General features: G+C 41.0%; 2 protein-coding genes across 4 annotated transcripts; one reads left to right on the top strand and one right to left on the bottom strand.

The window, feature by feature from the left end:
* The first annotated feature begins 1,628 nt into the window (after positions 1 to 1,628).
* On the top strand, positions 1,629 to 3,182 carry lyrm5b (LYR motif containing 5b). The gene is made up of 3 exons (XM_063197578.1): positions 1,629 to 1,742; positions 2,228 to 2,315; positions 2,729 to 3,182. The coding sequence occupies exons 2-3, from the start codon at positions 2,271 to 2,273 to the stop codon at positions 2,936 to 2,938; spliced, it is 255 nt and encodes an 84-aa protein (XP_063053648.1). The 5' UTR covers positions 1,629 to 1,742; positions 2,228 to 2,270; the 3' UTR covers positions 2,939 to 3,182.
* si:ch211-59o9.10 (uncharacterized protein LOC561841 homolog) lies at positions 3,183 to 10,939 on the bottom strand. Of its 3 annotated transcripts, none has more exons than XM_063197577.1 (11): positions 10,857 to 10,939; positions 10,107 to 10,284; positions 9,948 to 10,002; positions 9,417 to 9,855; positions 8,862 to 9,013; positions 7,409 to 7,528; positions 6,618 to 6,741; positions 6,284 to 6,393; positions 6,067 to 6,188; positions 5,616 to 5,715; positions 3,183 to 3,469 (listed from the first exon to the last, which is right to left on the bottom strand). In XM_063197577.1, exons 2-11 carry the CDS (start codon positions 10,253 to 10,255, stop codon positions 3,416 to 3,418), a joined length of 1,425 nt encoding a protein of 474 aa, XP_063053647.1. In that variant the 5' UTR covers positions 10,256 to 10,284; positions 10,857 to 10,939; the 3' UTR covers positions 3,183 to 3,415. The 3 variants fall into 3 exon arrangements, with proteins under 3 accessions (XP_063053647.1, XP_063053645.1, XP_063053646.1); XM_063197575.1 differs by having other exon boundaries at positions 10,515 to 10,892; XM_063197576.1 differs by having other exon boundaries at positions 10,520 to 10,892.
* Positions 10,940 to 11,170: the final 231 nt, after the last annotated feature.

The following is an 11,170-nucleotide window of genomic DNA, read 5'->3' as shown; positions in this document are numbered from 1 at the left end:
ATGCATGCATTGATAAGGATGTACAAGAGCTCATTTTCTTATTTTGACTATTTAAACATCACACGTGCTGTCATTTTAAGCGCATGCGGAATAACCCGGTTTGCACAGATCAGGCCCCCATGACCCCAAAGGCGAAGAAAGTTGTCTAAATCATACATCATTGGAAAGCTTATGGTGTGAGGATTACAATGCATGCTTTGATTAGGATGTACAAGAAGTAATTTTCTTATTTTGACTATTTAAACATCACACGTTCTGTCATTTTAAGCGCATGCGGAATAACCCGGTTTGCACAGATCAGGCCCCCATGACCCCAAAGGCGAAGAAAGTTGTCTAAATCATACATCATTGGAAAGCTTATGGTGTGAGGATTACAATGCATGCTTTGATTAGGATGTACAAGAAGTAATTTTCTTATTTTGACTATTTAAACATCACACGTGCTGTCATTTTAAGCGTATGGGGAATGGGCCGGTTTGCACAGATCAGTCCCCCATGACCCCAAAGGCGAAGAAAGTTGTCTAAATCATACATTATTGGAAAGCTTATGGTGTGAGGATTTCAGTGCATGCATTGATAAGGATGTACAAGAGCTCATTTTCTTATTTTGACTATTTAAACATCACACGTGCTGTCATTTTAAGCGCATGCAGAATAACCCGGTTTGCACAGATCAGGCCCCCGTGAGCCCAAAGGCGAAGAAAGTTGTCTAAATCAAACATCATTTGATAGCTTATGGTGTGAAGATTTCAATGCATGCTTTGATAAGGATGTACAAGAAGTAATTTTCTTATTTTAGGTATTTAAACATCGTATTTGCTCTCATTTTAAGCTTAAGGCGAAGGGCCAGCATAGTTAGTTTTCATCTAAACATGTTCACTTTTAAAGGTATGGACCAAGTCACATATGGGCACCTATGGTTTCTAAATCATAAATCATATTAAAACCAGTGTTTTCAGAATCAAAATGTATTCCATGCCTATCATGATAGCCTATAACATGTTGCATGTTGTTATTATTGTCTATTAAGTCCTCAGTAAGGACTAAAGTAGGTCCAGTTTTATAGGGTCTATATCTACAAGAAATTCAGCTTAGGTAATATGTATTAAATTCTGTAATTATTAAAGCTGTAATTAAAATATTCAATAAAGTAGGCCTATGGTTGGGCCCTTTGTTAAAAAAAATACCCCTAAATTATTGTGACTGTGCTGCCAAAAACAAGAAAAAGACACTTAGGACTTTTGGCATTATATAAGCTGCAGATATGCATTTGACAGTCAGGCAAGTAGCATTCTGTTTTTACTTCGAAACTGCCGTGGTAGCCTAAGCTTTATCGGCTATGTTTCATACTGGCTGGCACCCCAATAAAATGTAAGGTGAGACACACACATTTGCCATTATCGAGAGTATATGCTTAGTATGCAGAAGAGTTACGAGTTTGACGTTCAGATATATGTATTATGCATAGCCTAAATATTACGAGTCTGACGTTCCGCACGCTGTCGTAATATTAATATTTATTAATGTTCGTAGAAACCGCTGTTGGTCTGCGTCCGTCTCGGCGCTTTTGTTTTGAAGAAAATGCTAACATTTAGCCGTTTTCGATAGCACCTTTCCATTTCCGGTTTGAACGTTCTAATTTTGCTAGGTTCACACTGCTTGTTAGTTACATTGTAACTGGTGTTCAAAGGGTAGTCGTCTTTGTGTGCTTCACAGCTGATAGTGTACTGGTTTTGCCTTGAGTAAGTAAACAAATGGCAGCATAAGGTTTTATAACATACGCTTTTCCTGTTAAAGAATTGTTCTGCTGTTAAAAACATAGAGATTTACAGTACGTGCCATGAGCTAGTAATTGCTTTGGCAGTTCACCAGTAAGACGTTTTGTTGTCATGTTGTTTGCGCCCACTTAGCGGAATGCTAAGTTAATGTCACAGGTAGTAGTCAACTGATTAACGTACAGACTACATACATAAACAAGTTGAATAACATCAGGGTGGCCATGGAATAAAGTATACTCTCCCATGCACACACCATGTTCGATACAATGACGGAGGTCAAATAAGGACAAATACAAATCGATCCACCAAAACTACGTTTCTTTTCTCGCATGACTTGTGTGCATATTGCATGACTTTTTCACGTTTGTCAAATTCTTTTTTTGCACAACAACTGAAGAATGCCCGACATTTAGCATAAACATATTGTCTTTGTTTTTTTTTTCCATTAGTGATGATGACCACCTAGTTGTTGCCCTGTCCCACTGTGCGAAGATGGCCAATCCTTTGCGGGGTGAAGTTGTGCAGTTGTATAAAAACGTGTGTACACCACCAGCCATAAATCAATACACGTCTGCCCTACAAAGCGAAAAGGCAGCAAATCATTGTTGTTGAAAATGTGTTATTTTTGACGTTAATAACATGTATATATATCATGTAAAAGCTCAAGAAAATAAGTTATTTGTAAAGAATGTAGAGTTAAAAAAAAAAAAAAATCTGCACCATGCCAATTATCTACCTAAAACTACTTAAGCTGGACAACGGAATGATTTTTAAGTCATTTTACTCAGTGCGGAGCAATGCAGTTAGGCCTACTGTCTTTTTGCTTTGTAGGGCAGACTTGTCCTAATCACATTGTGTACTTTGCTGTTTGTTTGATGGGTTGGCAAGATTGTATTTAAAAACTCAAAATATCTGAACCATGCATGCATGATGTATCCATTTGACAACAGTTGCTGTACCTGGGAAGGGAATACCCAAAAGGTGCTGACTACTTCAGAGACCGTCTGAGAGCAGCGTTCATGAAGAACAAGGATGTGCAGGACCCGGAGAAAATAAAAGAACTTGTCAAACGTGGGGAGTTTGTGGTCAAAGAGCTGGAGGCTCTGTATTTCCTTAGGAAATATCGAACCATGAAGAAACGGTATTATGAGGAAGAGTAATGGACTGGATATCAGGTCTTCAACTCAGTTACACATGTGAACACTAACTACCATCACTCATTAAACACGTTTGGGGCACATTTTTGACAGTATCTTCTACAAAGACCAATAAAATTCAAAGGATGTCTTGTTGCCCAAATTATCTATGGAAAAAGAGAAGTTCAATTCACAAGGGAGACAGCATGCACAATACATGATGCAACCATGCCTAAAAACCTTGAATAAAATTGTTCTGGAAAAAGAACACGGGCATTATTTGTTTTATTACTTGAACTACTGTATACCGAAATGAACTTGATGCATTTTAAAAACAATAAAAGACAAGAAAAAGCCCTAAAATAACCAAAATAACCAATCTAAAATAACCAACAACCAACTTGTTAAAAAGAAAACACAAACTTAAATTTTACTCAATTGACAAATGTTTCACAATCGCTGTTAGATTTTGAGGTAGACACAGCTCCCTGACATTACGATTTAATTGGACATCTGTGACACGTCTGCTCTGCAGATAGGACAGGTCACATTCTCCTGTAGACAGAAAAAAAAGAAGCAGGTGAGACTACAGTTACAACTAGTGTTGTAACTAGATTAAAATTACAGACTTTGTAATTAATCAATCTAATTAATGTAATTTAATATAATTTTCATCATCACCATATGGGATACTTGGTATGAGAGAAAAGGGTTGGGAAAGGATGACATAGGCTACTCCATGACTTTAAACAGAGTAAAGGCCCACAATAAACAAAAAATACCTCTGATATAAATTAACCATCAAAATGTAATACCATAACCGGCAACCTAATATCTCAATAACACTAGAGACAAAGGAAGACCAGTGACACAGAAAAAGAACAAACAGTAACGTGCCTATACCGTAAGCACATAGACTGAATGAGAGGTGGGGAGACTGTTAGTTTTGTCTCTTGTGTTTTGTCTGGGATTGTAGATAGGGGCAGTCATGGGTGAGCGGTTAGGGCGTCAGACTTGCATCCCAGAGGCTGCCGGTTCGACTCCCAACCCGCCAGGTTGGTGGGGGGAGTAATCAACCAGTGCTCTCCCCCATCCTCCTCCATGACTGAGGTACCCTGAGCATGGTACCGTCCCACAACACTGCTCCCCATGGGGCGCCACTGAGGGCTGCCCCCTTGCACGGGTGAGGCATAAATGCAATTTCGTTGTGTGCAGTGTGCAGTGTTCACTTGTGTGCTGTGGAGTGCTGTGTCACAATGACAATGGGAGTTGGAGTTTCCCAATGGGCTTTCACTTTCACTTTCGCTTTCAGATTTTAGATTGTTTATGTAATGCCGAGCATGTTAAGGGAGCGCGGAGCGAAGAGTGCGTAATATCATGCATTGTGCATGCATTGACAGTGCGCAGAGCGAGTTCGAAAAAAGGCTCGAGCGCTTTTGTTTCGCCCGACTGAAATGCGCATTGCACTCTAGGCTATTGAAAGATAACCAAAGAGGCAAGCCGTTGCAGAAGCCCAACGCAAACAGGAGAGGAAATGCAATGTCGCTAATATTTCACCGTGATATTAGGCTTGTCGAAACAAAGACGAACCTGTTGATATGTCTCATGTTGCGGCCCTGAAATGCAGACATTTATAACAAGATGACTGCAATTGTAGCAAGATGTGCTTGAATATCCAAGTTATTGGACTTAATTCTACTGATCTGTCGTTTCTGAAAGGTCTATATTAATTACATTTTATTGAAATTGGCTAGCCTACATAACTGGACATTGCCTCAAGCACTGCTTGCTTGTGCGAGAGGAACCGTGGATGAACGCTATAGAGACAGAATCACAAGGAAACGGGAAGGAATTCAATGATTCTGCACAGCTGATTAGTCTGCATTGTGAATATGAATATGGTGTGTCTATTTCCCCCACGACATTGTGTCTGACAAGGACACATGGAGCTTCCGAAATGTCTTTGAAGAAATAGGCAACATGTTAAGTCCAATGAGAGAGGGAGAGAGAGCGAGAATTGCACTTGATGAATACGTTGTCTGAATGTTGTGAGCAGCTGTTCCACCAGAGCTGGGTGAAAGAGCTTTTGGTGTGGCAGTTTTACGGACGTATGCCTACTCATAATTAATCGTGTTAATTTTTTATAATGTGTTTATTTGCTGTGTAATTAATTAATCCAATTAACGTGCTAAAGTGGCAGCCCTAGTTACAACTAGAGATGCACCGGATCCTGATTTTTAGGATCCTGCCGGATACCGGATCCACTGCTTAAGATCCTGCCGGATCCGGAACCGGATCCTACGAAAGGGTTGAAACACATAGCCAACTCGCACACGTGGGCCCTTTTTATTATGTTGGCGCAAACTATTTTTAAGACTCATTGGCTTACTGCCACACTGCCTTCAACGGCCGCTTCCAAAGGGCTTTCACTCCATGCAGTGATTGGGGTTGTGAAAGACTGACTGAAAAGCCTAGGCTACGTAAAAAGTAGAGATGCCCCAGATCCTGATTTTTAGGTAACTGCCGGATACCGGATCCACTGCTTAAGATCCTGCCGGATCCGGAAAGTCTGAAAAACCCTATTATCCTGCCGGATCCGGAACCGGATCTTGGATCCTGTACATCTCTAGTTACAACATTTGGCCATTATCAAAATCTTAAAAACGGGTCTCAGATCACAGACGTGCACAGTTCTCTTTACCTTTAGCCAGCGGTCTATACACTTGACGTGATAGTCATGAAGACAGGGTAGCATCCTCAGTTGCTCCCCTTGCGAATATTCACAGAAACAGATTTGGCACCTGGAATGAAAACAGAACATACAGGAAATAGAGGATGAGAGAGGCCACAAAGCAGGAAATAGTTATGCGCCTGATATGAGAACATTGTATCCCAATACATCAAACTATTCGCGCCTGATTTTGAGACAGGTTAACACATCCAAATGTCTGACCTTGACCTAAAAATAATAATGAAAAAATCTTCCTCAACCTAGATTTTGCTCCCACTTAGAGAAATGTCCTTGATGTTTTGGGTCAAAGAACCCCTGCTCTTTGTCCCTTCTGATTTCAGGGATCAAATCACATCCCTAAACCCTGTTTTAATATGCCAGCTGTGAATGTAGCACCTGGATAGCGAATGACATGACTTACTCAGTTTTCCCAGCGCTGTGTGCAGGATCGTAGGCTTTTGTGGGAAATCTCTCGATCTCTCTCTTGGACAAGATGTTTTTCGGTGCAACAGCACCCTGGCCTTCCTCAAACGCCAAGAGAGCCTATTGAAACCACACATACATCAGCGTCAACCACACAGCTACAGGTTCCTACACAAAGACAGTACATTTGTTTTCGTTGGGGAAAAGACACATACCTCGTAGTTATTTCCCTGGCTGTCATTAAATAAGTCCATAGGTAGAGGTTGATCTCTTCTACGGGAGCGGCTTCCAGAACGAGAATTATAGCGACGTCCTGTATGCATGCCTTTTAGAGAATAAATAAACAACAAACACCACTATATTAAACTGCTGGATCCCCCGCTCCTTTAAACAAGCAAAGACTGTCTTAAAAGAACACATTTCTCTCTTAATTTTAGTTATGTGTAGATTTTTTTTTAGCATGTTGGTAAGTATACATTTTGGTTGTAACTCATTCGTACATATGCATAAGATAAGAGGACCTTCACAGAACCATTTAAAGAGACATACCTGCTGGTTCAGCAAACATGGCATGCTGTAACTCTGCCAGTACAGGATTGACATGACCAAAGCCAGAGGACCCAGCCATGTGGTGCCACGCCGGCATCCAACCCATACTCCCATACGGATCATGCTGACAGAGGGACATTACAGACAAACTTTCAGTCAGTGTTTGTTGCTAAGATGTAGGCAGTGCTAGAAATACTTTTCCGCTTTTAATCTCAGTAATCATGTGTAATTCGAAGGGTTAGTATTAGGGATGTTAACCGGTAACCAGTTAACCGATAATCGACCAGATCAACTTTAACCGGTTAAAATGTTCTGCCATCGGTTAACCGATTGTAATAATATTAATAATTCTAATAATAATTTCCTCCCAAAAAACGTTAATTTTGAGATTTTAGTACGATAATTCAGCATTTTCCATCTGGCAACAATGGCTGGACATGGCAGGTCCTGTCTGTGCAGCAAAAAAAGGCTTATGTGAAAAATAATAATGAAAAAAATCAGTGCTGTGCATATCAGGCACGCAAACGTTTTAAAATGTAAGATTACCGGTTAACCGGTTAACCACCGGTTAATGAGTCTGAGTAACCGGTTAAGAGTTTTTTCAATTTTCGCCATCCCTAGTTAGTATTAGTATGTTGTTAATCATTCATTTATTTATTCACATACAGTTACTTTTTTAAATCTACCACTCCTACCTTTTATGCAACATTATACACAGCTTTAATTATATGTAACACGATTTGAACTACATGGCAGCAGTGCACAACAAGAAAACATTCTGTACTCCTTACCCTGTGAGAAGGATAATGATGGTGATGGTGATGATATGCATTTGAGTGCATAGCTTGTCTCCTCTGCTCCTGCTGCTGCTGTTGCTGCTGCTGTTGCTGTTCCTCTTGGTCAAACTGGTCCTGAAATGAACAGTTCACAAAACAGCAAGCACTAAATACGACACAATATAATGATCTTAAGTTGTGGTGAAGCAAAGCGTAGTTTGTGGTAGGGGTGTGCAAAAAAACCCTGTCATGACAATGCATTGCGATACTTATTATTTTCATGATATACTGAATCGATTATTGTACAAGACAATTGAATTCATGACTTAATCAATGAAAACAGCTCTCAAACACCAGCAGCATGCATGTAGCCCCACATAAGAGCTGTATCCCCATCATGTTCCACCATGCATTTTTCTTCATATTCTTCATCTCCAACACCATACAGTTTTTATGCCACCAGTTCTAAAAACATTTAACTCTGGGATCATGACTTCAGAGTAAAGAGTCAGTCCCATTAGCCTTCATTATTGTCAGAATTGGGCCTGGTGAACTCTTGGCACACTTTTTTGTGACCACGCTGTGGGAGAGACTTCTTTGGTGGAGGACACCCAGATACGCCATCCCTCGCCATGTGCAGCACAACACGTTGTGTCATGGGAAATAAATCACCTCCGTTCAGATTTCTATTTCCTTAGATTGGGTACAGGCTTGGCCAGGTCAGTCACTAGACATGAGCATCACTGAGCAACTCTGGGGTAGGATGAAAGAGGAAGCATGGAAGACAAAACCAAAACTTCTGGATGAACTCTGGGAGGCATGCAAGACTGCTTTCTTTTTCATTCCAAATTACTTTAATTCTTACAAATTCTTTATCTTTGCTGACACACATGGATACAGTCCTTCAATCTAAAGGAAGTCATACAAGATATTAATTTGGACCTTACAGCACCACCAGTACATATTTTTCTGATGTTAAGGAACACATTTCTGTGCTTATGACTTACAGTATGTGAATTTTTCACATTATTTCCTGTAGGCAACAGAATTTTTGTTTTACTAAAAATCTGCTCTGTCCATGTTTATGAGATGATTTATCTTTCTTTAGTGAAAAACATTTTTTTAACAAAAAAGGGTTGTAGCTTTCATACAAGCATCTTCTGAAGTCAAGTGATTTTTGAAAGTCAGGTTATTAGCTGTTGATCCAACATGGATAGGTGATAAAACGTATGTCAAGGGCTGAATGTAAACAAACCATGCCCTCACTTAGCAAGCCAGGATCTTGGACAAACAAAATAAATGCTATGTCAGGTCCTTCAGGTCCTGCCAAGTCAAGAGTAGCGTGAGCAGTACAACTGCATGTTGAAATTAGCCAGAATTCTTCTTTAATCTGCAAACTTAGTCAATAACAACACAACACTGTGCCAGATATCAGTGCATATGGCCAATGCAGTATCAGGCTTCTTACCTGAAGGCTTCTGGCAAAGGCTTCATCCTCCGCCAGCTGTACAGAGCGAACCATGGCCTCCACGATCACATCATCATCCTCGTCGTCAATGATGACTACCTCCTCCGGCTTCTGAGGTGATGGGCCTATGGGCCTCGACTGGGTTTCCGTGGCTGACAGTGACAAAGACATACAAAAGTCAGTCTCACCCTGCATCTCATTCTAAGCAACTGTTGTTGTAACGTTCATGAAATCATGCAAATGGTTAAAATGCAGTGTGTCCAAAAAAGTAAGGATCGCATATTTGGCATTTTTTTTTAGCAGGCTAGATCATACATTTTTTTTCATATTCTTCATCTCCAACACCATACAGTTTTGATGCAACCAGTTCTAAAAACATTTAACATGGGGATCATGGCCTCAGTACCAAGAAAAATCGTTAGGTTATAAAATGGACTGCAGTTTGCTAGTGGAGTAGACCTAGTTAAGAGTGGCTGGCTCTACAAAACAAACAAATAAACAAAAGGAAAAACAAGAAGAATCAGAAAAAACATCCACACCATATCCAGTTCATACCTGTAGTTCCACAGAAGGCCTGGCCAGTTTGAGAAGGGGATCGATCAGCACTTTCAGTCTTTGCATATTTTGACAAGGAGCTACTGAAGGCGGCTGGAGTCCTTTTCTGAGGCCGTTCCCCCTTCCTGCTGGATCTCCGCTTGCCAAGTGCCTCTGCTGAAAACTCTGTTTTTGAACTGCATCCTGCCTCATCCTCACGTGGCGCAGGCATGGAGGACCATGAGGTTGAAGGTCGAGGGACCTCCAGCCAGGGTGTACAAGTTGACATGAGCTCTAAGGCAGACACAAATCCCTTGCGGCCACAGTCTTTGGGTTTCTCCGCATCTGAGCTGGGCGATTCCTCTACCACTCTTCGTCGCTTGTGTTTATTGTGTGAGGTTGGAGTCGTACTCTGGGTGTCGTCTGCCTTACGCCTCAAGGATGAAGAGCCTGATGTTGACTGAAAATAAGAGATTTGAATGAATGAGACTCAAAGTTAAATGCAAAATCAATTACATTTCTGTATGTTATGCCAGATATGGGCCTACTTACCCCCATGTCCATTTTTGTGCCATAGAGACGCACCTGCCTTCTGAGGCAGAGAGGACTACAAAATAACACATTTTAAAGTGAATTAATGATAATGCACAATTGTTTACAGTGCTGACAAATGGATTTCGATGTTGTTATGCCATCTATGTCCTAACCTACCTCGGTGTTTCGGGCACAGTATCGTTGAGGTCCAGGCAATCGTCATCACTGTCATCTACAACCACGTCGTGGTCCTCCAACAAGCAGGCACGGTTCAGAGGAGAAGAACCGGTAGGTTCTGTATCAGACATTTCCAGGGCAGTGCTCATTGTCTCCCGTTCAGTGTGTTGGACTTCACCTGCGTTTGCAAAGTGTGTAAAAATGAGAACACGTCTGTATACTACTGCATCATGAAAACATCACGTGCCAGACGATACATTGAAAAAGAAACTCTTCAGAAAACACAGTATTCCCAGACAGCCCCTCCTGATATACAGTCTACTCTATGGCTAGAACCACTGACTAGGTCGGGGATATTTTCGCGAAAGCAACCAAACCACATACACACATGAACTCAACTGGTCATACCTCACCTACGCCATCCACTCTTGGAACAACATGAAGTCCTCCTCGATGGTAGTTTGTTGGCGACTTTACGTTACTAGGCCAGCCGTCTTTCCACAATCAGCTTTGGATCGTCTAGCTTTCCCAGCAGGGTAATTTGGCTAACGTTAGCTACTACCAGAGCCTGATCTTAATGCTATGTCAAAATAAGAAAGCACAACATGCGTCTCCATGGGGGGAAAGGACTGCCGTTTCGCGATTCGCAAACATCTATGTTTAGCTCGTTGAAAATTTAAACAATACAATTAAAAACGTCTAAATAGGTCCAGTATTTCTTTACAATTATTCGAATAAATATGGAACTACCTCCATCATCACAGAGCGGTTCCTTGTCTTCACCAGATTCTTTCGGTACGATGATCACGTCATTGTGTAATCAGCACTCGAACGCCACCTCGTGGCTGGGCGCTCATTGAAGTCCATTCAGGTGTGAGTGTAAAGATTGCATCCATTGATTGTAGAATAGAACAGTCATTCAGTGATTGAACCTAATGTCTACAATCTGCTTTTAGCTTTTAGTAATACCACATATTTCCAAAGGCCTTTTCGTACATCTCTGGTAATACCAATTTCCTTGTGGGTAACAAGCGTGAATAGAACCATGTATTACAACCATCAAC

Source organism: Engraulis encrasicolus, chromosome 4 (genome assembly GCF_034702125.1).
Source record: "Engraulis encrasicolus isolate BLACKSEA-1 chromosome 4, IST_EnEncr_1.0, whole genome shotgun sequence".
NCBI lineage: Eukaryota > Metazoa > Chordata > Actinopteri > Clupeiformes > Engraulidae > Engraulis > Engraulis encrasicolus.
This window is presented reverse-complemented; position numbering and strand designations above follow the sequence as displayed.